The 22990-nt window shown below is 38.6% G+C and overlaps 2 protein-coding genes across 2 annotated transcripts; both read left to right on the top strand.

The window, feature by feature from the left end:
* The first annotated feature begins 5255 nt into the window (after window positions 1-5255).
* Window positions 5256-9638, top strand: ASDURF (ASNSD1 upstream open reading frame). Its single transcript, XM_033112716.1, has 4 exons — window positions 5256-5493; window positions 7237-7290; window positions 8580-8655; window positions 9278-9638. The coding sequence occupies exons 1-4, from the start codon at window positions 5398-5400 to the stop codon at window positions 9346-9348; spliced, it is 297 nt and encodes a 98-aa protein (XP_032968607.1). The 5' UTR covers window positions 5256-5397; the 3' UTR covers window positions 9349-9638.
* On the top strand, window positions 7237-21302 carry ASNSD1 (asparagine synthetase domain containing 1). The gene is made up of 5 exons (XM_033112715.1): window positions 7237-7290; window positions 8580-8655; window positions 9278-10845; window positions 11143-11324; window positions 20920-21302. Exons 3-5 carry the CDS (start codon window positions 9370-9372, stop codon window positions 21203-21205), a joined length of 1944 nt encoding a protein of 647 aa, XP_032968606.1. The 5' UTR covers window positions 7237-7290; window positions 8580-8655; window positions 9278-9369; the 3' UTR covers window positions 21206-21302.
* The last annotated feature ends 1688 nt before the right edge of the window (window positions 21303-22990 follow it).

Raw genomic sequence — 22990 nt, 5'->3', positions numbered from 1 at the left:
CAACTTCTTTATCCAGTCATCTATCAAAGGACATTTTGGTTGTTTCCATGTCTTGGTCACCTTAAATAAAGCTTCAATGAACATTGTAGCACACATGTCTTTATGGATAAATGTTTTCAGCTTTTTTAATCAACTTTTTTCATAGCTGTCAGACATATAAAGATACACTAGGAATGGGTAGTACATGCAACATCTTTCTTTCACCTCTGTCATTCACAAGCCACACTGACCATAGATTGTAAGACAGATCCACCAACAATGAAGTCTTCAAAACCAGTTGGTACAAGAGCAGGTCTGAGACTAGGGAGAGGTGTATGATGTACCTAGTGTAGAAATTTTAAAGAGGCATTCACTTGCAGGACCTTGAGAGTGAATGCATCCTTAAAATTTGCACCCTAGGCACTCCATTTACCTCACCCTAGTCCCTGGCCTGTACAAGAGCCCCAAAATGATATGGCTGCAGGAGCCAAGAGTGCCTGATTTCCTCCCAAGCTAAGCTTCGGAACCAATCTGACCTCATGTAAAAAGGTTTTACTCATCTTAGCCCAGTGCTTGTAGACGCAGCCATTTCCTTTGAGGGACCATGATCAGCCTGGTGTGCTTCCTTACCAGGGCTAAGTCCCTGCTCCCTCCTCCCAGTGCCTGTGTGATAAGGACCTGGTAGACCCCGTTCAGATACTAGATCCCTGCTTATAAACATCAGTCCAACATCTCAGGCCCTTTCATCTTCTAACAGAATTCCTGATGCAAAACACCTGTGTGAGATTACCTCTCCTTTGATTTCACCTCCTTGCTATTTGGTCCTACAGCCCCTCCTGACTCCCGCCCCATGCGATTCCCAGCACTGTCTGCTGCTGAGACTGCCCGTTGCCGGCGAGTCTAGGATTCTTAAAGGAGTTTGTGGCTCAGTCTGTCTCCTTTCAGTCAGCTCCCTGTTAGTCCTACCCCACGAGAATGGGCAGAACTAGCCAATCATTGTAACAACCAAATGAGCCTCCACCTATTTTCGAAAGTATCAACTTGGAACAGCCCTAGCTAGCCCTATTGAAAATCAGTGGAAGTAAAAGAGAAGACATATCTTCAAAGATAACTGGGCCAAACATTTCAGAGCCTAGTTTTGTCCATTCCACTGGCTCCTAAACCTGTGTGTCAAAATCATCTGAAGGAACTCCTGATTCATCCATTTAACACATACTTAAATAGTGCTTACTATGTGCTTGTAGCTGTTATAATAAACACTACAAATATTAACTCATTTAATCCTCGTTACAACCCTTTGAGGTGGGCACTATTATTAGTCCCATTTTACAGATCAGGAAACTGAGGCTTGAGAAGTTAATGACTTACCAAACTCACACATCTAATAAATGGAGAAGCCAAAATTCAAACCCAGCCATTTTGGTTAAAGGTTAAATGGTTAGCACTATGTTATACAGCAGACAACCATATTCCATCCACAAACATTTGGTTTAATAAGTCTGGGAAAAGGACTGAGAAATCTATTTGTATTTGAACAAGACTTTCAGGTGATTTTACATAGTGAGAAGGGCACCCACCTACTAACTGGCATTTGGGGACCACAGCCCTATTCCATACCTCCTTTGGGAGAGATGGGAAAGAGACTTTTGTGGCTAGAGACAAATCTGTGGCTAGAGACAAATCCGTATTATGAGAAAGCAAGGGAAAACTGTGGTTGGGGTACTATTCATCTAAACCTTGGAAGCCAGGCTAATAATATACATCACTTTAACAAAATGGTGAATGGTAAACTATGCATTATTAAACAAAATGAAATACATTAAGAATGTAGCATCAGAGGAAGTGTATATATAGCATTAATAAACATGAAATTATCCTATTAAGTAGAATAAACAACAGCAATGGACTTAAATGAAAGAAGAAGTACAGCCGAGCTAGTTACATGGTGAGCTGCTGATGGGTAGTCCTAAACCAGTTAGACAAATGATACCAAGTGTGACTTCAAGCACTGCCGGAGTTACAACAGCTGAGGGGGGAAATAGAAGCAATTGGAGAAACACAAAAAAATAAGATAAAATGTGAAAGAACTTTGAAAACAGTTCAGCACCATACTAATAAGATTATCATATCACTACTGCATTTAGTATTATGTCATCTTGGGTGACCCATGTAAATCAGTGGAAATATCAGCACCAGGCAGAGCCATAACCAACAGCCCACCCCCAAAAGGGCATGAACAGCTATAGAACAATCAGTAGGGTTTCTGGCCACTCAGTATGGAAATCATGTGGGTCAAAGAGTCAATTCAAGCATTAACTAGAGTTCCCAGTCAGGCAGACACTGCCATAGGAGGAGGGGTAATATTCATCTAAACCTTGGAAGCCAGGCTAGTAATATACATCATACATTAGCCAGGATAATAATACAATACACACAATAACACACATTGGTCTACAAAGTAGACCAATATGCTGGTGTCTCTTCAGCTTCAAACGTCACCATCACTCTGAACACTAATTAAAATGTCACCCCAGGTGTCAGGGGAGACATGTTCCTAGGTTCCTACCAGCTTAACTGTGGTGAACCCTAAAGATTTGGGGGAATGGAGTTAAGAAAAGACGAAATTTCAGTTTTTAATTAATATAATATTTGGCAGTAAAGTTTAAAAAAAATTATCTTGTGAATAAGGCTTCCAAACTGAATGTACTGTGCCAAAATTTAAACATATTTCATAGTTTCTTTTCGGCGCTAGGTATTATAAGCCAATGCAAATCATCTTTCATCAAATCATCTTCAACCTACTATATAATTCCTCAAGTTTTGTCTTTCATTGTGCTTTTTCATATTCTGAAACAAAATAATTACTTTAGAACTCTCTTTTTCCTTACAAAACAAGACTCATCCCATTACCTTGCATTCTCTATTATTCTTGCCTTTAATGTGATCTTAACCACCCATATTAGTTACAACTTTTAACCAATTTAATAACTTCTGTTTCATAGAGAGAACTGGAGGTAGATAATTAGTAACTGTCATATGCAAGCACTTTAGCAAACAAAGTTCATTCATACACATAACTGTCTACAGCCACACACATTCCCTTTACACCTTCTGAAAATGTCAAAAATGAACATGTCCCTTACATTATCCAAAAGGATAGCCATTCTATGGCATATAAAAACAAGAAGCAAAAGTATGTAAACTTAAAATTATGCTTATATTAATCACTGTTTCAGTATTCACCTTTTAAAATAAATTATCTAGTTATCTAATGATTAATCATTAATTAACTCCATTTGATATTTTCTCAGGGTTTTAAGCTACCTAAAAATTTGGAATTGTGTTTAAATTTATACGGTACGAAATATAATTATTGTTGACATAAAAAGTTTGTCTGAATAATTACTCATTTTAGTGAATACCAATTTACATTTCTCATAAATTTAAATATTCTGTAGCAGTAATGCTAGCTTATTTAATCAGTAAACCAGTGTATGAATTAGGAAATTCAGATTAAATAATCTCTTCATGAGAAAACAAATCTAAATGTCATAAAAAATAAAACATCTACTTGTATTTTACTTAGCATTGATAAATGCATTTTCTCTCTTAAACCCAAATTATTAATCCAGTCTGATTTCTCCAAAAATTCACTTTAATTTCTCCAAACATATGCTTCAAATGTTTCTAAGCTAGCAGAAGGACTTTATTTTCTTAAAAGTCTAGCACATTTAAAGTATTAGAAATTCTGGGCTTTTTTTGAATTTTGGGATTTATACAAGTGCATAATTATGTCTATAGACTGCCCTTTAATTTAAGAGACATTATAATGGAATTTATTAATACCCTCCAAAAGTACAAAAACATTTTACATTCTCACAGCAAGATATACAAGCCATTCTAAATCATAGACACAGACACAGACACTTTATAGCTTCAGTGTTCCAACCTCTATCTCAGGTTGAAAGTAAACATAAAAATTCGCTAGCCCATATCTCAAAAAACTGGTCTTTCCAATGAGCACAAAATTCTTAATTAATTTGAGCTTGCAAAGGACAAACAAAAAGATTAAAAACTGGATTTTCTGCCATCTCTCTTCCAATAGAGACTGGATCTCCATCACCCAACAGATATCACTGAATGATTAGGCCATAAAGCCCAATTCCCAATCGCTGCTGCTACCAATGTGTAATAGCCACGCACAAATCAGAAAGAAAACCAAAATTTTTTTAAATCCTTAAAAATGAAAACAAACAGTAAACTTAGTTTTATAACCACTCTGAATTTATTCAAAGAGCCAATAAAAGATAATCCTGGGCTTAAACAACCTATGAGGTACATTTCCTTAGCAGAGTTTGGCTCCATCATGAGTCCACACGGGCAGCTTCAGGAAAACTTGAGATTTTCAATGTTAAAGTATAATTTTCAAAAATATAAAATCATATTTGTCATGCAAATATAAAATGAACATATGTCAAAATCTTATTCAACTCATTAACTGATGTTGGAACAGGTAAGACATTTAAACCAATTCAGAGGGTCTGTGAGAAGATAGGCCTATGTTAATAAAGACGCGTTAGTGTAGGATTGCAGGGTTAGACACAAAACTGGTTAATGCCTTACAGAACAATAAATCATAACCTGTGGGGTTATCCGGTCCACCAAATAGAAATTATTTGCATCTCTGCCAGACAAAAATCTACAGGTTAACCTCTGCCCCTACAGAACTGTAAAATTGCCCAGTCTATAGAAAGTCAAGCCCACAAAAGCACTGAAAGAACATCCAATAATTTCTTGCCTGTTCCCAAGTTTTGGATAATTTTTCCCATAGAAGTGAGATACTGCAAATACTGTGTGGGACGTACTTATACTAAAAAGTTATTCGTTTATCTGAAATTCATATTTAACTGGGCATCCTGCATTTCCCTTTTAACCCCAATAACACGTTAACAAAAGCTTTACCAAGTCTGTACAGTTTCGTTGCCAACAATGTATCTCACATCTGGGCCTCGGCTACATAAAAAATATTAACTAGAATTTCTACTGCGTTTCTATTCTTCATATTTACCACTAGGGGGCGCATACAACTCACAGTCTACTGGTTGCGAGAATGTGAAGAGGTCACAAAAGTCTTTCTATATCGGATCCACTAGGGGACTGTTCAGGAACCTCCCAGATTTCACAACCCGGCTCTGCTCACGCGCTTCCCTCAGCACCTGTGCGCACGCGCGGAACTGCGCTCATACCGGACCCGGACTGCGCAGGCGTTGCAGTGAACGCGCAGACGCTATTGGTAGGACTCATGGGACCGGGGAGAGGGAGGAGGTGGAGCCTTGGGATGGTGGACGTACTGAGTCGGGGGGCTCGGAGGCTGCTGAGGCGCTAGCCGGGCTGCGCATCCTGCATGTTTTGCGCTCGATGGAGATTCCCTTCCGGGAGGCGCGCCCAGAAAACGGAGCCGGGCTGGTCCCAGCCGACAACTCGGCCCCTCACAAAGAGGAGCTTAGCTTCAAGGTGAGTGTGGGACAAGGCGAGAAGGCCCACGGGCGCGGGACGGGGTGCCGCTGGGCCTCAGAATGCCCACCGCTGCAGCATGGCCCGGCCTCGGCTTTGCCCACCTCGGCTTCGCTCTTTTTATTCTTAGCTCTGGACAGTTACAGTTAAGGGGGATCCTGAAACTTGCCCCGAAATTAGACCCAGTTGGGGCAGTGGGGCGGAGATTTAGTTGGGATTAAATTTTTAGAAATACTGCCCAACCCAGATCCGCTGCCGATATTCTCCATCTCAGAAAGTGTCACCGCCATCCATTCAGTTGTCCACCATCCATTAAGACTGCCACTAAGTTGGGAATCATCCTTGACGTCCATCACGTCCTATTCGTTCTGCTTCTGAAGCTCATTTCACATAAGTCCCTTTGTCACCGTGTACACTCTTAACCATCCTAAACCAGCCACCTTCATCTACTTACCATCGGAAACCCAGCAAAGACTTTCAAACGCCCTTTATCATCCATCATTACCTTCTTCCAATCTATTCTCCACGTTAGCCAGAGCAACAATCGATCCTAAAACACACGTCTTATTGTCATTCCTCCACCCTCCAAAAAGGGGGAACGAAGCCAGTATAATATAAATCTTAACTGGCATTAAAAGACAAAACCTTTAAAAATATGTTGGAGATGGGGATGGTTATAGCCTTTGAGATACAGATGTCCTCGATTCTTTGCTTCAAACCCAAACTAACATTGACATCTTGGGCAAGTCTCTAATCCCTCTGTATCACAGTTTCCTTGTTTGAAGTAAAGAGAAAAATGACCTGCCGTTCCTAAAATGAATGGGAAAGCGATGTTCAAACCTAAGTTTCAAGGAGGTTGTGCATGGTCTTCCAATTTAACTCAGTCTAGTCAGTTACTGCACTGACTTAGCTGGAAAGACAGAGGGATATACACTCCTGGTGGGTGAATTTTCAAACCACACATAGTCCACTCACTGCCATAGCAAGCCACTTACACTGATATGACAGATCCCTGAGGAGTGAGGCAGAACAGATTATAAAACCTGATTTTAGAGATACTAGTGATACTATGTGATCAGTCATGTTCACAAAATAACCACCATTACTGAAAAAAGTTAGAAATTCAGTTTCCACTTAGTTGAGTCCTTTCCTACTTATAAAAAGTGAGGCCTCCTTCAGCAGTGTCAGCGCTGTGCCAGTCTTTGGCATACAAAGACTAATGAAGAAAGTTGGAAAGTGATAGGTCTTACTGCAGGTACAGCATTTAGTACACGTGCTTGGGCTGCACCATATAGTACACAAATCATGAAAAGTGTTGGTATTTGGTGGGGAGGGGGAAGTAGCCCACCCCTCATTCCATTTGCTATTTATTATTGAAATAAGCTAAAACATAAAAGAAATCATTGAAAAACTGGTGCCTAGTGTCTGTTTCAAGTAAAAGATAAAAACCTTGATTGTTAACCATGGCCCTTGAATGAATGCTGGTTACCAACACCAAACCCTCTGTTTGGATTCAGTGGGTTGTCTAACACTTGGCAAGTTTAATCGCTGTTTCGTCCCTCAGCCTTTCCACACCTGTACCCTCGCACAGACTGCTGTTGAAAAGAATCTGTGTTCACAGATTGCCAATTTGGACAATCAGTACATTATAGCCCCTTATCCCATCTCTACTTTTTTTTAATGGGCCCTCATTCAGCATACTTCAAGAACCTCTGATTTAAGAAGTTTTCTTTATTTCAATAGATTAAAGAACAAAAAATTGTTGTGGATGAACTTTCTAACCTGAAGAAACACAGGGTAAGTTATTAGAGTGATTCTGAATAGTATATGGGAGGGTTTGATTCTATCTTATTAACTGTATACCAAAGTTGTAAGAATTTTATATATGATTTGTAAGACTTCATCATTTTTTTAAACTTCAAAAGTGAAAAGTGTCCAAGATTATGTAAAATCACATATAGATATCTGTTGATAATCATATCTATAAACATACAGATAATCATAGTTGATATTATATTTTTCCCCATCATAAAACTCGTACTACCTTAGAATCAAGTGATACTAATGCTACTATGGTATCTTGGAGCTGTATTCACTAATGATATTTATTTTGTACTTGAATTTGATATTTTCTTTAGAAATAAATGAACTTTAAATATATTGAGGAGAGAGGGAACTATTCCTTTAAGTGAAAGTGGATAATTGTTGAAAAACAAAAAGGATAAATTACTTCTCCTATCCCTCAATCTTTTTTATACAAATCTTCCAAATATTTAATGTGGTTATTTAATGCATCCATAAACAAGCAAGCTCCTGCTTCATCTGTAGTTATACTGTCAAAAATTACATTTTAAAGTTCAGAAGAAATGATTTTGTGCTCTTTAAAGCATATTAAAGATTTGATAACTGACAGGTTAAACATTTCTGATGTTGTCACTTAGGTAATATTAGAGGTTAAAGCACAATTGATACAGACTTTCTAGAGAACAAATTGGCAGACTATATCAAAACCTTAAAGGCATACAACACGTTGACCCCACTGTTCCATTTATAGGAATTGATATTTAGGAAATAATCATGGGAGTGTACAGAGATTTAGTTATAAAGACATTCATCACAACATTGATTTTTAATAGTGAAAAGTTGGTAACACCTTAAATATCTAAAACTTGAGGATCGACTAAATAAACTGTAATATGTTATACAGTAATGTTGTAAAAGACCACTTATTAATAAGAAAAAAGTATTCTCACTGTATTGTTTATAGGTAAAAGCAAATTATATAGTGTATAGCAAAGATTTGAAGGAGGATTTACTCTATAATTTTTGTAAATTATAAATGTGTAGCAGGCTTTTTTGTTAAAGAAATATGGTATTATGGTACAGAAAAAAGAGTTTTACCGCAGTGACAATGGTAGCAATTTCTAGATGTCGGGATAATGGGTAACTTTTGTTTATCTGTGTGCTAAGGTATTGTTTTGCAAATGTTACTGAAGTTCGAAAATAAGCGGTAATAGGGTTCAGAGGTTTGACATCTGTTGCTTTTTAGATCAAATCATAATGTTAGTCCAAATTATGTTTTTCAGAAAGTATATAGGCAACAACAGAACAGCAACATATTCTTTCTTGCAGACCGAACAGAAATGCTTTCTGAAAGCAAAAGTAAGTTTTTTGTGTGTATTATATGGAAATGCACAGAAAGTTTTTTGTAGGCTTTCTATAGAAATTCATGATGGTACCTAAATTATATTATACTATCTATATCTAAATGTTTAAATATATAGCTAAAGATCGGGTGATGGTATACCTGTTAATAACATTAATGTAGTGGTTTTCTTCAAGTTAACCTTCCAAAGATGAGTCTATGGTAAAAATAAAATCAAAACTATATAAGATGTGTTAGAAAGCAATAATTATTAATGTGTGCTTTGGAGTTTTAGATAGATCCCAGCATGAAAAACTATTCTACCACTTTCACTCTTTGTGACTTTGAGTGAATTACTTGGATCCTACAAAGTCCTGTGGTATTTAAATAAAGATGGTATGTATAAAGCGCATAGCCCAGGGCCTGGGCTAAAATAAACATTTAATAAACAGAAATAGTTTTTCTAAAAGATAAACAGTCATCATTAGAAGCCTGTTGTAAATTATTCTTTTCACTAACATAGTGCATTATACTCAAATGGTTTGATCTTGGTAAATAGCTGATGTTACCCTCTGAATTACTCGCTAAAGGTCCAGGAATTTTATTTTACTTAATAGTTCTTCTCCCTTCCTTCCATAGATATATTGGATGAGCTGAAAAAAGAATACCAAGAAATAGAAAACTCAGAGAAGAACAAAACCAAGAAATAGTCAACTTGACTTCACATAACAATGTGTGGCATTTGTTGTTCTGTAAGCTTTTCCGTTGAACATTTTAGCGAAGATTTGAAGGAGGATTTACTCTATAATCTTAAACGACGGGGACCACATAGTAGCAAACAATTGTTAAGGGCTAATGAATACTACCAGTGTTTATTTTCTGGTCATGTGCTTCACTTAAGAGGTGTTTTGACTGCTCAGCCTCTGGAAGATGAGAGAGGCAATGTGTTTCTGTGGAATGGAGAAGTCTTTAGTGGAATAAAGGTTGAAGCCAAAGAGAATGATACTCAAATAATGTTTAATTATCTTTCCTCTTGTCAAAATGACTCTGATATTTTGTCACTCTTCTCAGAAGTCCAAGGTCCTTGGTCTTTTATATATTATCAAGCATCTAATCATCATTTGTGGTTTGGTAGGGATTTTTTTGGTCGCCGTAGCTTGCTTTGGCATTTTAGTAATTTGGGCAAGAGTTTCTGCCTCTCTTCAGTTGGTGCCCAAATGTCTGAAGTGGCCGATCAATGGCAAGAAGTTCCAGCATCTGGAATTTTTAGAATCGATCTCAAATCTACTTCCATTTCTAAATCTGTAGTTTTAAAATTGTATCCTTGGAAATGTATTTCTAAGGAGAATGTTATCAAAAAATGTGTTGATAGCCTGACCCAGATTTCAGCAAACTTGCCAACATTTGTATCAGTAGTAGCAAATGAAGCCAAACTATATCTCAAAGAACCTGTTGTTCCTTTAAATACGATGTTGCCGCAAGCTTCATTTGCTACTCATTGCAGTAACATTTCCAGCATGCCTCCTACAAGACAGACACTTCAGGGTTTTCTTGCTGATGGAAACATGAAGGAAAGAGTTCAGCAGTTCATTGATGTCCTGAGTATTGCGGTCAAGAGACGAGTCTTATGTTTACTGAGGGATGAAAACCTGACCCCAAGTGAAGATTTGAAAACTTGTGATAGGAAAGCAAATGTTGCAATCCTGTTTTCTGGGGGTATTGATTCCATGGTTATTGCAACTCTTGCTGACCGTCATATTCCTTTAGATGAACCAATCGATCTTCTTAATGTGGCTTTCATGACTAAAGAAAAGACCATCCCAACTGGTTTTAACAAAAAAAGGAGTAAACAGAAAACTTGTGAAATTTTAGAGGATTCTTCTGAAGAATCCTCTAAAAACGCTGCTGCTGCTGCCGCTGCTGCTGCTGCTCCTGATAAACAATTCAGTGTGCCAGACCGAATCACAGGAAGAGCTGGACTAAAGGAACTGCAAGCTGCTAACCCTTTCCGGATTTGGAATTTTGTTGAAATTAATGTTTCTCTTGAAGAACTGCAAAAATTAAGAAGGACTCAAATATGTCACTTAGTTCAGCCCTTGGAGACAGTGTTGGATGATAGCATTGGCTGTGCAGTCTGGTTTGCTTCTAGAGGAATTGGTCGGTTAGTGACCCAGGATGAAGTGAAGTCGTACCAGAGCAATGCAAAGGTATGGCGTGGTATTTCTGCCCCGAAGAATTTCTGAGACCTAAGTGTGACCCTTTACAGCTTTTAGCATTTAGGTTGCAAGAATACAGCATATTTTAGTTGCATTTAAACTACAACACAATGTATATGCCTTTTTGAAAATTGGGCCTATTTTACTGTTTTATGACTTTGCCTTGTGGTTTTTCTCTGAAAATACTATCTTTGAGATTATAGTTTTTAAGCTTTGCTTTTATCTTAGTTGTTTTCCTCACTGTCTATAGATAACATTTTTAATGTGGATTTCTTTAAACCTTTATAGGTAGTTCTTACTGGAATTGGTGCAGATGAGCAACTTGCAGGTTACTCTCGTCATCGTGTCTGCTTTCAGAAACATGGGCTGGACGGATTGAATAAGGAAATTGAGATGGAACTGGGTCGAATTTCTTCTAGAAATCTTGGTCGTGATGACAGAGTTGTTGGTGATCATGGAAAAGAAGCAAGGTAACTAATTCTCTATTTGAGTGTTGTTGGATAATTTCGTAAAACCAATAGACTGTAAAAGGAGATTTTTAGGTTCCCTTTTTCTTTGCAGACTGTTCAAATGAATAACAGTGGCAACAATAATATCTTGGCTTTATAATAACAAACACAAACCAGCAGCAGCAAAGCTGGGAGGAGCCCGAGAAGTTGTTTTCCAGAACTCATTCTCCAACAATGTCTTTTCAGTAGTTTTTTTTTTTTTTTGACTTTTTTTTTTTTTTGACTTTTTTTTTTTTAATTTATTTTATTTTTTTATTTTTTTTTTATTTTTTTATTTTTTATTTTTTAATTTATTGGGGTGACAATTGTTAGTAGAATTACATAGATTTCAGTTGTGCAATTCTGAATCACATCATCCATAAATCACACTGTGTGTTCACCACCCAGAGTCAGCTCCCCTTCCATCACCGTACATTTGATCCCCCTCACCCTCATCCCCCACCCCCCAACCCCCTTACGCTCTGGTAACCACCAAATTACGTTCCCCAGATTAATTTTCAAACCCCGTGGCCATCCTGTGGTCACCGACTGCCCTCCAATCCCCTCACCCTCCCCCCCACCCCCCACTCCCCCCGCCCATCTAGCAACCCTCAGTTTTTCCTCATTGTCTCCCAAACAGTTTCTGATTAGTTCATTCACTTATTCTTTTCTTTAGAATCCGCAAATAAGTGAGATCATATGGAACTTATCTTTCTCTGTCTGACTTATTTCACTTAACATAATGTTCTCTAGATCCATCCATGTTGTTGCAAATGGTAAGATTTCTTTCTTCCTTATGGCTGCATAATACTCCATTGTGTAAATGTACCACAGTTTCTTAATCCAGTCATCTACCGATGGGCATTTTGGTTGTTTCCATGTCTTAGCTATTGTGTATAGTGCTGCAATAAACATAGGAGTGCATAGAGATTTTTGAATTGAAGTTCTGGATTTCTCCGGATAGATACCTAGGAGTGGAATTACTGGATCATAAGGTAGTTCCATTTTCAGAATTTTGAGATACCTCCATACTGTTTTCCATAGCGGCTGCACCAGTCTGCAATCCCACCAACAGTGCACAAGCGTTCCCTTTTCTCCACATCCGCGCCAGCACTTGTTGTTTGTTGATTTATTGATGATAGCCATTCTGACTGGGGTGAGGTGGTATCTCATTGTGGTTTTTATTTGCATTTCTCTGATGGTTAGCGAGGTTGAGCATTTCTTCATATGTCTGTTTGCCATCTGTATGTCCTTTTCAGAAAAATGTCTCTTCAAGTCCTCTGCCCATTTTTTAATTGGATCGTTTGTTTTTTTGGAGTTGGGTTGAGTAAGTTTTCCATAGATTTGTGATATTAATCCCTTATCAGATATATCACTGGCAAATATCTTTTCCCATTCAGTAGGATCCCTTCTTGTTTTATTGATGGTTTCCTTTGCTGTGAAAAAACTTTTTAGTTTGATATAATCCCACATGTTTATTCTTTCTCTTAGTTCCCTCGCGCGAGGGTGTATATCAGTAAAAATCTTACTCCGGGTAATGTCTGAGAAGTTTCTTCCTATATTTTCTTCTAGGTATTTTATGGTTTCAGACCTTACATTTAAGTCTTTAAGCCATTTTGAATTTATTTTTGTATATGGTGTAAGGAGGTGGTCCAACTTCATTTTTTTGCATGTGTCTGTCCAGGTTTCCCAGCACCATTTATTGAATAGACTGTCATTACTCCATCGTACATTCTTGCTTCCATTGTCGTAGATTAAATGGCCATATAGGCGTGGATTTATTTCTGGACTCTCTATTCTGTTCCATTGATCGATGTGTCTGTTTTTATGCCAGTACCATGCTGTTTTGATTACTGTAGCCTTGTAGTATAATTTGAAGTCAGGTATTGTTATACCTCCCACTTTGTTCTTATTTCTCAAGATTGCCTTTGCTATTCGGGGTCTTTTATGGTCCCATATAAATTTTAGGATTATATGCTCTATTTCTGTGAAAAACGACGTTGGCAGTTTGATAGGAATTGCATTGAATATGTATATTGCCTTAGGCAGTATGGACATTTTAACTATATTAATTCTTCCTATCCATGAACATGATATGTGTTTCCATCTATTTATATCTTCCTTCATTCCTTTCATCAGTGTCTTATAATTTTCTGAGTATAGATCTTTTACTTCTTTGGTTAAATTTATTCCCAGGTATTTTATAGTCTTTGGAGCAATTGTAAATGGGATTGTTTTTTTAATTTCTCCTTCTGATGTTTTATTATTGGTATATACAAATGCAACTGATTTCTGAATATTAATTTTGTATCCTGCCACTTTACTAAATTCATCTATCAGCTCTAATAGCTTCTTGGTGGAGTCTTTAGGGTTCTCTATATATAGTATCATATCATCTGCATACAATGATAACTTTACTTCCTCCTTACCAATCTGGATGCCTTTTATTTCTTTTTCTTGTCTGATTGCTGTGGCAAGAACTTCCAGAACTATGTTGAATAGAAGCGGAGATAGTGGGCATCCTTGCCTTGTTCCTGATCTTAGGGGGAATGGTTTTAGCTTTTCCCCATTGAGTATGATCTTAGCTGTGGGTTTGTCATATATGGCCTTTATTATGTTGAGATAAGATCCCTCTATTCCCACTTTCTTAAGGGTTTTTATCATAAATGGCTGTTGGATTTTATCAAATGCTTTTTCTGCATCTATTGATATGATCATGTGATTTTTATTTTTCATTTTGTTAATGTGGTGTATCACATTAATAGATTTGCGGATGTTGAACCACCCCTGCATACCAGAGATGAATCCCACTTGATCGTGGTGAATGATCTTTTTAATGTATTGCTGAATTCTGTTCGCTAATATTTTGTTGAGGATTTTTGCATCTATGTTCATTAAAGATATCGGCCTGTAGTTTTCTTTTTTTGTGGTGTCTTTGTCTGATTTTGGGATCAGGGTGATAGTGGCTTCGTAGAAAGTGTTTGGGAGTCTTCCCTCCTTCTGGATTTTTTGGAAGAGCTTGAGGAGAATTGGTGATAATTCTTTTTTGAACGCTTTGTAAAATTCACCTGTAAAGCCATCTGGTCCAGGGCTTTTGTTTGTTGGGAGACTGTTGATTACTGATTCAATTTCCGTGGTGGTAATCAGTCTATTCAGGTTTTCTGTTTCTTCTTGAGTTAGCCTTGGAAGGTTGTACGCCTCTAGAAAATTGTCCATTTCTTCCAAATTGTCAAATTTGTTGGCATATAGTTGCTCATAATAACTTCTTAAAACTCTTTGTATTTCTGCAGTGTCCGTTGTCACTTCTCCTCTTTCGTTTCTGATTTTATTAATTTGGGTCCTCTCTCTCTTTTTTTTAATGAGTCTGGCTAATGGTTTGTCGATTTTGTTTATCTTCTCTAAGAACCAACTCTTGGATTCATTGATCTTTTGTATTGTTTTTCTGGTTTCTATTTCATTTATTTCTGCTCTGATCTTTATTATCTCCTTCCTTGTGTTCCCTTTGGGCTTATTTTGCTGTTCTTTTTCCAGATCCCTTAAATGTGAAGATAAACTGTTGATTAGTGATGTTTCTTGTTTCTTTAGGTAGGCCTGCAAAGCTATGAATTTCCCTCTTAGGACTGCTTTCGCGGCATCCCATAGATTTTGGGTCGTCGTGTTTTCATTTTCATTTATCTCGAAATATCTTTTGATTTCTTCCTTGATCTCCTGCTTGACCCATTCATTATTTAGTAATAAGTTATTCAGCCTCCATGAATTGGTGTGTCTTCTTGTTTTTTTCCTGTAGTTCATTTCTAATTTCATAGCATTGTGATCAGAGAAGACAATTGGTATGATTTCAATTTTCTTAAATTTATCAAGACTTGTTTTGTGGCCTAACATATGATCTATCTTGGAAAATGTTCCATGTGCGCTTGAGAAGAAGGTGTATTTTGCAGCATTGGGGTGAAATGTTCTGAAAATATCGATTAAATCCAAGTGGTCCAATGTATCATTTAAGGCTGTTGTTTCCATATTGATTTTCTGTCTGGAAGACCTGTCCCTTGTGGTCAGAGGTGTGTTGAAGTCCCCGACTATAATAGTGTTACTGTTGATCTCTGCCTTTATGTCAGTCAGTACCTGTTTTATATATTTAGGTGCTCCTATGTTGGGTGCATAGATGTTTACTAGGGTTATGTCCTCTTGTCGGATCGATCCCTTTATTATTATATAGTGCCCATCTTTGTCTTTTAGTATGTTCTTCATTTTAAAGTCTATTTTGTCAGAAATAAGTATTGCAACTCCAGCTTTTTTCTCGTTTCCATTTGCATGAAATATCTTACTCCAACCCTTCACTCTCAGCCTGTGTGTGTCTTTTGTTCTGAGGTGAGTCTCTTGTATACAGCATATACAAGGGTCTTGCTGTCTTGCAGTCAGCCACCCTATGTCTTTTGATTGGAGCATTTAATCCATTTACATTTAAAGTGATTATTGATAGGTACATAGATATTGCCACTTTTAAATTTGTAGTTAGGTTGTTTTGATCTTTCTTCTATTTACAGAAGACCTTTTAGTATTTCTTGCAATGCTGGCTTGGTGGTAATAAATTCCTTTAGCTTATTTTTTTCTGGAAAGCTCTTTATCTCTCCATCAACTTTAAATGATAGCCTTGCTGGATAAAGCAATCTAGGTTGTAGGCCTTTGTTTTCCATCACTTTAAGTATCTCCTGCCACTCCCTCCTGGCCTTCAATGTTTCTGTAGAAAAATCATTTGATAGTCTTATGGGAGTTCCCTTGTATGTAACCCTCCGTCTTTCTCTTGCTGCTTTTAGGATTCTCTCTTTGTCTTTAAGCTTTGCCATTTTAACTATAATGTGTCTTGGTGTGGACCTGTTTGGGTTAATCCTGGTTGGAACTCTCTGCACTTCCTGGACTTGTATGTTGGTTTCCTTCATCAGGTTGGGGAAGTTTTCAGACATTATTACTTCAAAAATGTTCTCAATCCCTTGCTTGCTCTCTTCACCTTCTGGTATTCCTATGATACGCATGTTGTTGCGCTTGATGTTATCCCAGAGGTCTCTTAGGCCATCTTCATTGTTTTTTATTCTTTTTTCTTTTTGTTGTTCCGTTTGGGTGATCTCTGCTACCTTGTCTTCTAAGTCGCTGATTCGATCCTCTGCTTCATCTAGCCTGCTGGTAATTCCTTCAAGTGAGTTCTTAATTTCGGTAATTGTGTTCTTTAGTTCCAACTGGTTTTTCGTTATGATTTCTACCTCCTTCTTTATGTTTTCTCTAAGCTCGTTTGTTATGATTTCTACATCCTTCTTTATGTCTTCTCTAAGCTCCTTAAACATTCTTATCACCAGTGTTCTGAACTCTGTCTCTGAGAGGTTGGTTACGTCTGCTTCATTTGGTTCCAGTTGTGGAAGCTTCTTCTGTTCTTTTATTTGGGACGTGTATCTTTGTTTCCCCATTCTGGCTGACTGTGTTTATTTTGATATATTAGTTAGATCCCCTAGAGTTCTTAGTTCTTGCTAAGTTATCTTGTGTAGTATGTGTCCTTTATATTTGACTCGCACCACGTCGTCCTCCTCTGCGTGTGCTCCAAAGGTGAGTCTTGTGTTGTGTACACTGTCCCGTTCAAGAAGATCTTTAATTGCTTCCCGCTAATGAGCAGGTGGGGTCAACTCCTGGGCTGACCTGCCGTGAGACTTGGCTCTGCCCCCCGCAGGGCACTCTGCTGCGTGAGGGTTAACCACCCCAATGTGATTTGGCCTCTATGGGCTCCAGAGCCTGCCGAGAACCCCCTCTAGGTGTGTGACCTGCAGGTCAAACCCGGCTGCACTCCGATTTGGTCTGGAGTTGGCCCCCAGATATGCCGAGTCCCGTGCCACCCAAGCTGGGCCCCGGCAGGGAAGTCCCAGAACAAGGCAAATCACCAAGCACAGCAGCAACGACAACAGCAAAGAGGAAAGAAAAAAAAAAAAAAAAAAAAACAAAACAAAACAAAACAAAAAAACAGCCGATAACCCCCGCTCGACACAGGCAAAGATATCAAAGATACAAGACAAAGCAAAACAAAACCAAGCAAAGCAAAACAAAGCAAAACAAAAAGCAGCGACCGTCTCGGCCTGAGCCCATCAAGCAATGACCAGGTTGTCCTCTGCTGTACCAAAGAGCCCCCTGCTTATTGCGCAGGCAGAGCCGGTCACCTGGTGCTCAGAGAGACTTTGGGACTGCAGACTTAAAAGCGTGGGCCTGAGGGGTCTGGATGATAGTCTCCACAAAGTCAGTGCAGCTTCTGCCCTTGTCCGCACGTATGCACACCGAGAGGAGCACCACCAGTCCTTTGTCCAGAGCTCGTGAGTCCTAGGGCACTCCTTCAGTGTGTGTGTATGGGTGCGGGCGGGAGATTTCTGATCTGCTGACCGTGCCTCACAAGCTGGGCCCCGGCAGGGCAGTTTCAGAACAAAGCAAATCACCAAGCACAACAACAACAACAACAACAAAGAAAAATATCAAATACGTTCACATGCAAAACCACCTGATAACCCCACTCGACAGAGGCAAAGATATCAAAGATATAAAGACAAAGCAAAACAAGACAAAACAAAGCAATACAAAAAGCAGCGACAGTCTCGGCCTAAGCCCACCAAGCAATGTCCAGGTTGTTCTCTGCTGTACCAAGGAGCCCCCTGCTTATTGCGCAGGCATAGCCGGTCACCTGGTGCCCAGAGAGACTTTGGGACTGCAGACTTAAAAGCGTGGGCCTGAGGGGTCTGGATGATAGTTTTTACAATATCAGTGCAATTTCTGCCCTTGCCTGCACAAATGCACACTGAGAGTGGCACCACCAGATATGTGACCAAAACTCTTGAGTCTTAAGGCACCTCTTCAGTGTGTGTGTGTGAGTGCGGGCAGGAGATTTCTGATCTGCTGAAAGCCCAGAGCTGCGCCTGCCTCACTGCTGATCTCCGGGGTTGTCTCGGCCGCTGCACCCACCCCACCCTAGGCAAGCCAGGAAGGGTGGGGGCTGGAGATGGAGGGGTCTTCACTCTCCCAGCCCTGCCGTGCGTCGCCCTCTTCCCGCAGGCCAGAAAAGGTGGTGGCTGGGGGTGGAGGCGTCTCTTCTCTCCTAGCGCAGCCAAAATCACGCACACTGCCCAGTCTGCGTGGGTCAGGGCTGCCCGTCAGGCTTCCCAAAGCGTGAGCTTTTGATACCACTTCTCGGTTCAGGGGCCGGTTTAAGTCTCTGGAAGGGCGGGGTAGGATTGAGAGAGCAGGGCGGGGGGGAGGGGCCTAGGTATGGAGACTGCGGCCCCGTCCGCCGCAGGGCGCGCCGCCTTCCCGGTGGGAGAAATCAGCCGTGGGAGCAGGGAAAGGGCCTACCCCGGGTCTCTGCGCTCTCCGCTCCGCCTGGGATCCCGCGCCTGCCCGGCTCCGTGGTTTTCGGTTTTCGCCCCCGCCAGCTGAGGCTCCGCTGGGGGCTGGGCTCTCCCGCCGCTGCCGGCCGGGCGCTCCCACACCGCTTCTCCTCCTCCTCTCCTTGCTCCGTCCAGTTAGCTTATCCCCAAGAATTTCTTAGCTTCAAGCAATCCACGAATCTCTCCACTATATTGTGTGGTGAGCGAAAATTTCCTCGATGGGTTATAGTTCCCGTTTGCAACAAGATCCGGAGGAGAACTCAGAAAGTGCGCCCTGCTGCCGCCATTCCTATGACCCAAATTGACTTTTGTATCTTTCAGTAGTTTTTAAAGATGATAAAATAACATGATTGCTTTTAAGATTACAAAGAAAAGGACTGTAAAAGTTAGGTAGTGAAATACTGAGAGGAGGTATTTAAAGGTTTTGGTTTTGTTTTAAATGTTTGCTTTCCTCCCAGTAAGGGCACAGGCCCTACTCCCAAGCTCTCTTCTCCGATGTTGTAGAACCTGGCCTTGTTGCTAGACGTTTCTGTATAAATAGAGCCATACTGATTTAAATGGTGCTTCCAGTACTGGAGTCCCCTCTATTATATGTTATTTTGAACATAATTTAGTCATATGTTGCAGGCCTAAAACCTTCAAAGAGATCATTCTTTTTCAATGTGGAAGTTTATTTTTACCTACAACATATTTCTAATGTTAGTAAACAAGTGCTTGAATACAACTTTTTAAAGCACTGAGGATAAAGGAGGATGTATCAATTTAGTCATAAAAAGCAGAAATTTGTTCACCTAGATTCCTTTTTTAAGTGGTAGTTTATTGCAAGGATCCAAGCATGCAAGCACAGGGAGTCCAAATAAGCGTTGTGGGAATTGAAACATCATAATAACACCTACTCGGAGACTTCACTGATTCTTGTCTCTGCATCAGTCTTTCCACTGAGCTATGGTTGCCTTTACAGGGTTGTCATTCTTATGTTGCCAGTTCTGACACATGTAAACTTTGACTACTATGTCATTCTATCATAATTTTCAAAATTTCATTATGAAGAGAAATAATACCACAATACAAAGTCTTTAAAATGTTTTCCTTTTGATGTGTGTGTGTGTGTTTATATGTGTAGGGGAGAGAGAGAGAGAGAGAAAGAGAGAGATTGATTTTCAGTCCATTATTTTCAGCAAGATCAGAGAAAAGGAATTTATTTTATTTAGTAAAAGCAGTTAATTCTAAAGGTCCCATATGAAACCCTCAGGTAAAAATGCATATAAAGAATGTTTAAAACACCTAATACAGAATTGTGATTTAACAAATACCATTATAGTGGTTAGATCTAAGTAATCAATTTATTATGTATTTTTACATACATATTAGCAGTAATCTATTGATTTAATTCTTATATTTAAATATGCTTTTACAATTAATTCATTTTTATAAAATATTCCATATAATAAATGCCTTTACCCTTTCAATCTTTCTACTTGAGCTAGAATAAAATATAATGACATAAAAATACTAGTATAACTGCATTGTATTTTGAGGAATTAGAAGGAGGGAGAGTGTTAAATAATTAAAAAGGAACAGAATTTTGTAGGAACTCAGGGAAGCCAAAAAAAACAGGGAGTCATTTTAAAAATCTAATACTTTGTTCTGTTACACCAACTTGTTGCTATTTAAATGGTTTAAATGTAATTAAGCAATTTTGATACATAAAGTCTTATCATAAGTAAGTGTTTCACAAATTCAGGATTGTAGAGCCCTTCAATATTGCTTTCATATCCCTAAAATTCAATTTCTTTGGACATGATAAAGAGCAGACTGAATGATTGCTTTAAGACCATGCTTGTTTTCAAGACATCCCAAAAAATATCTTGTGAAACTATTTGAAATTATTTCTTGAACCCATAGGCCTAATGTATTTATTTATTGGGGCAAAATTTATTTATTTTGTACCATAAATATGCATATTAAAATTAAGTGTTGTGAAATACTTTCTTAAGGTGATTACATTTTAGCTGTAAAATTGTGCAAATAACCAGAATATTTTTAATTGAGAAAAATACCACCCTCAAAAATTAATTTTACACTGTAAACTTTAACATTGAATAAAATGCAAAAGAAATGATCATTAAATTGACTTCATTTTTTTTTATAGTGTTTATATTTATTTATTTTAGATTTCCTTTCCTGGATGAAAATGTTGTCTCCTTTCTAAATTCCCTACCAATTTGGGAAAAGGCAAACTTGACTTTACCCCGTGGAATTGGTGAAAAACTAATTTTGCGTCTTGCAGCAATGGAACTTGGTCTTACAACCTCTGCTCTTCTGCCAAAACGGGCCATGCAGTTTGGATCCAGAATTGCAAAAATGGAAAAGAATAATGAAAAGGCATCTGATAAATGTGCAAGGCTCCAAGTCATTTCCTTAGAAAACCTCTCTGTTGAAAAGGAGATTACAATGTAATATTTCACAACGTAATATCATTTACTGAATAATGATCATATAAAAATAAAATACTCTGCTGCTTTATTGTTGTACAATGTAGTGGTTTCAAGGTTCATTAAGTGAATTTTTACTTAACTGTGCAGCTTAATATAGCCAATTTAGTCAAATGGACAGTCTACAGAAAGATTACTGAAAGAAAGTCGTGGATATTTTAAACTGTGATATTAACATTGTTTTGAACTGGTACATGGTAATGTCCCGCTAGCAACGCTAAAAGAAGGTAGCTTTTACTCTTTTCATGGTAACTACACCCAGAATTGACTCAATTTGTTGTTGCCAGAGGCATGCTTTCAGATGGCCCTGTTTGACAGAGGAGAGAACTAAGGTTTAGAGAAGTTAGACAGTTTGCTTGAGGTTCACACTTCTGAGCAATACTTGGTACTTCTGTCATTTTCCCACTCTGGGGACTTTTGAAGATTATTGTAAACATTCTCTTGTCCCACAAATCTCTAACCTTCCTCTCTTTGCCCCTTTCTCAGCTCATGACCTGGGTTTTTCACCGAGAGAACAAACTCATCAGGCCAAGAATTGCCTCCACTTTCCAACACCAGAACTTTTAATTTACCTGTAGGTACACCCATCCTTTCCTCCTGTCTTGCCATTAGAAAGGGAAATGTGTCCATCCACCCATGAGAAGGTGGTGCCTCTACCTGCTCTCTGTATCTCAACCCTTCCTGCCTTTCAGCAACCTTGTACTTGTTTCTCTAGCATCTTTTCTGTAGGATCCTTCCTATCATCATTTAAAATATTCTATCTATACCAATTTAAAATGTACATCGCTGGTCCTACATCTTCTACTTACTATCTCTTGCTTCCCATCCACATCCACCCTCCCACTTTTCACCTCCTCAGTTAGCTCCACTCAATCTGACATCCACCCACATTATTCAGTAGTGACCATCATACCAGGGTCACTGGGATCTAACCACAATTAAGGCTGATACCCTTTCTGGATCTGGACATACTTTGATTCTTTTAACCATAGTGGGAAAGAAATTTTAGGACACACGTACTAACAAACAGAGCCTGGCAAAGACTTGCACATGCCCTGAATTTATTTCCTGGTAAATGCAATGTTAAAACCAGAGTTAGACATTACCTGAATATTACCAGATTTGGACATTACCATTTCTCTACCTGAAGGCAGACAACTTAAAGTGTCGGTGTGGTCGTGAGCACTAATTTGACATTGCTCAATATGGTGTTAGACAAAGAGGTTTACCCAGCAGCCTAGAGTTGAATATAATAACAATATGGTTAAATACTAACTACAGTATAGCTCTGGTTTATATAGTGCTGACTGTGTGCCAGGCATTATTCTATGACCTTTACATGTATTCATTTGATCAATTGAACCTCTGTAGGGAATCTCTAGGTCACCTGCTCCAGCAGGATACTCTGTATGCATGTTGGCTTTTTTCTTGTTGGTTTTTGTTTTGATTGGTTTTGTTTAGTCTTAAGAGGGACTGATTGGTTATAGCCTTCTTGCTACTTAATCTCATAAATTCTGGGATGAAGTTCTATGTTAATCCTTAAACAAAGGAATAATCTTTCCCAAGATTTGAAACACTTAGAACAAACCATCTGGATACCTAAACAAAAACCTTTTAGATAGAGGAATATACATATATTGTTCATACTTCTTCAATGCAAAACATACAAATCTCTTAAAGAAGGCAGTGACTTTTTGACATACCTAGCCATGGAACAGCAATAATAAATTTACTAATATTCACTATCTCT

This window comes from Rhinolophus ferrumequinum, chromosome 8 (assembly GCF_004115265.2).
Source record: "Rhinolophus ferrumequinum isolate MPI-CBG mRhiFer1 chromosome 8, mRhiFer1_v1.p, whole genome shotgun sequence".
Classification (NCBI taxonomy): Eukaryota; Metazoa; Chordata; class Mammalia; order Chiroptera; family Rhinolophidae; genus Rhinolophus; species Rhinolophus ferrumequinum.
The sequence above is the reverse complement of the archived record's forward strand: the minus strand, read 5'-3'. Positions and strand labels throughout refer to the sequence as shown.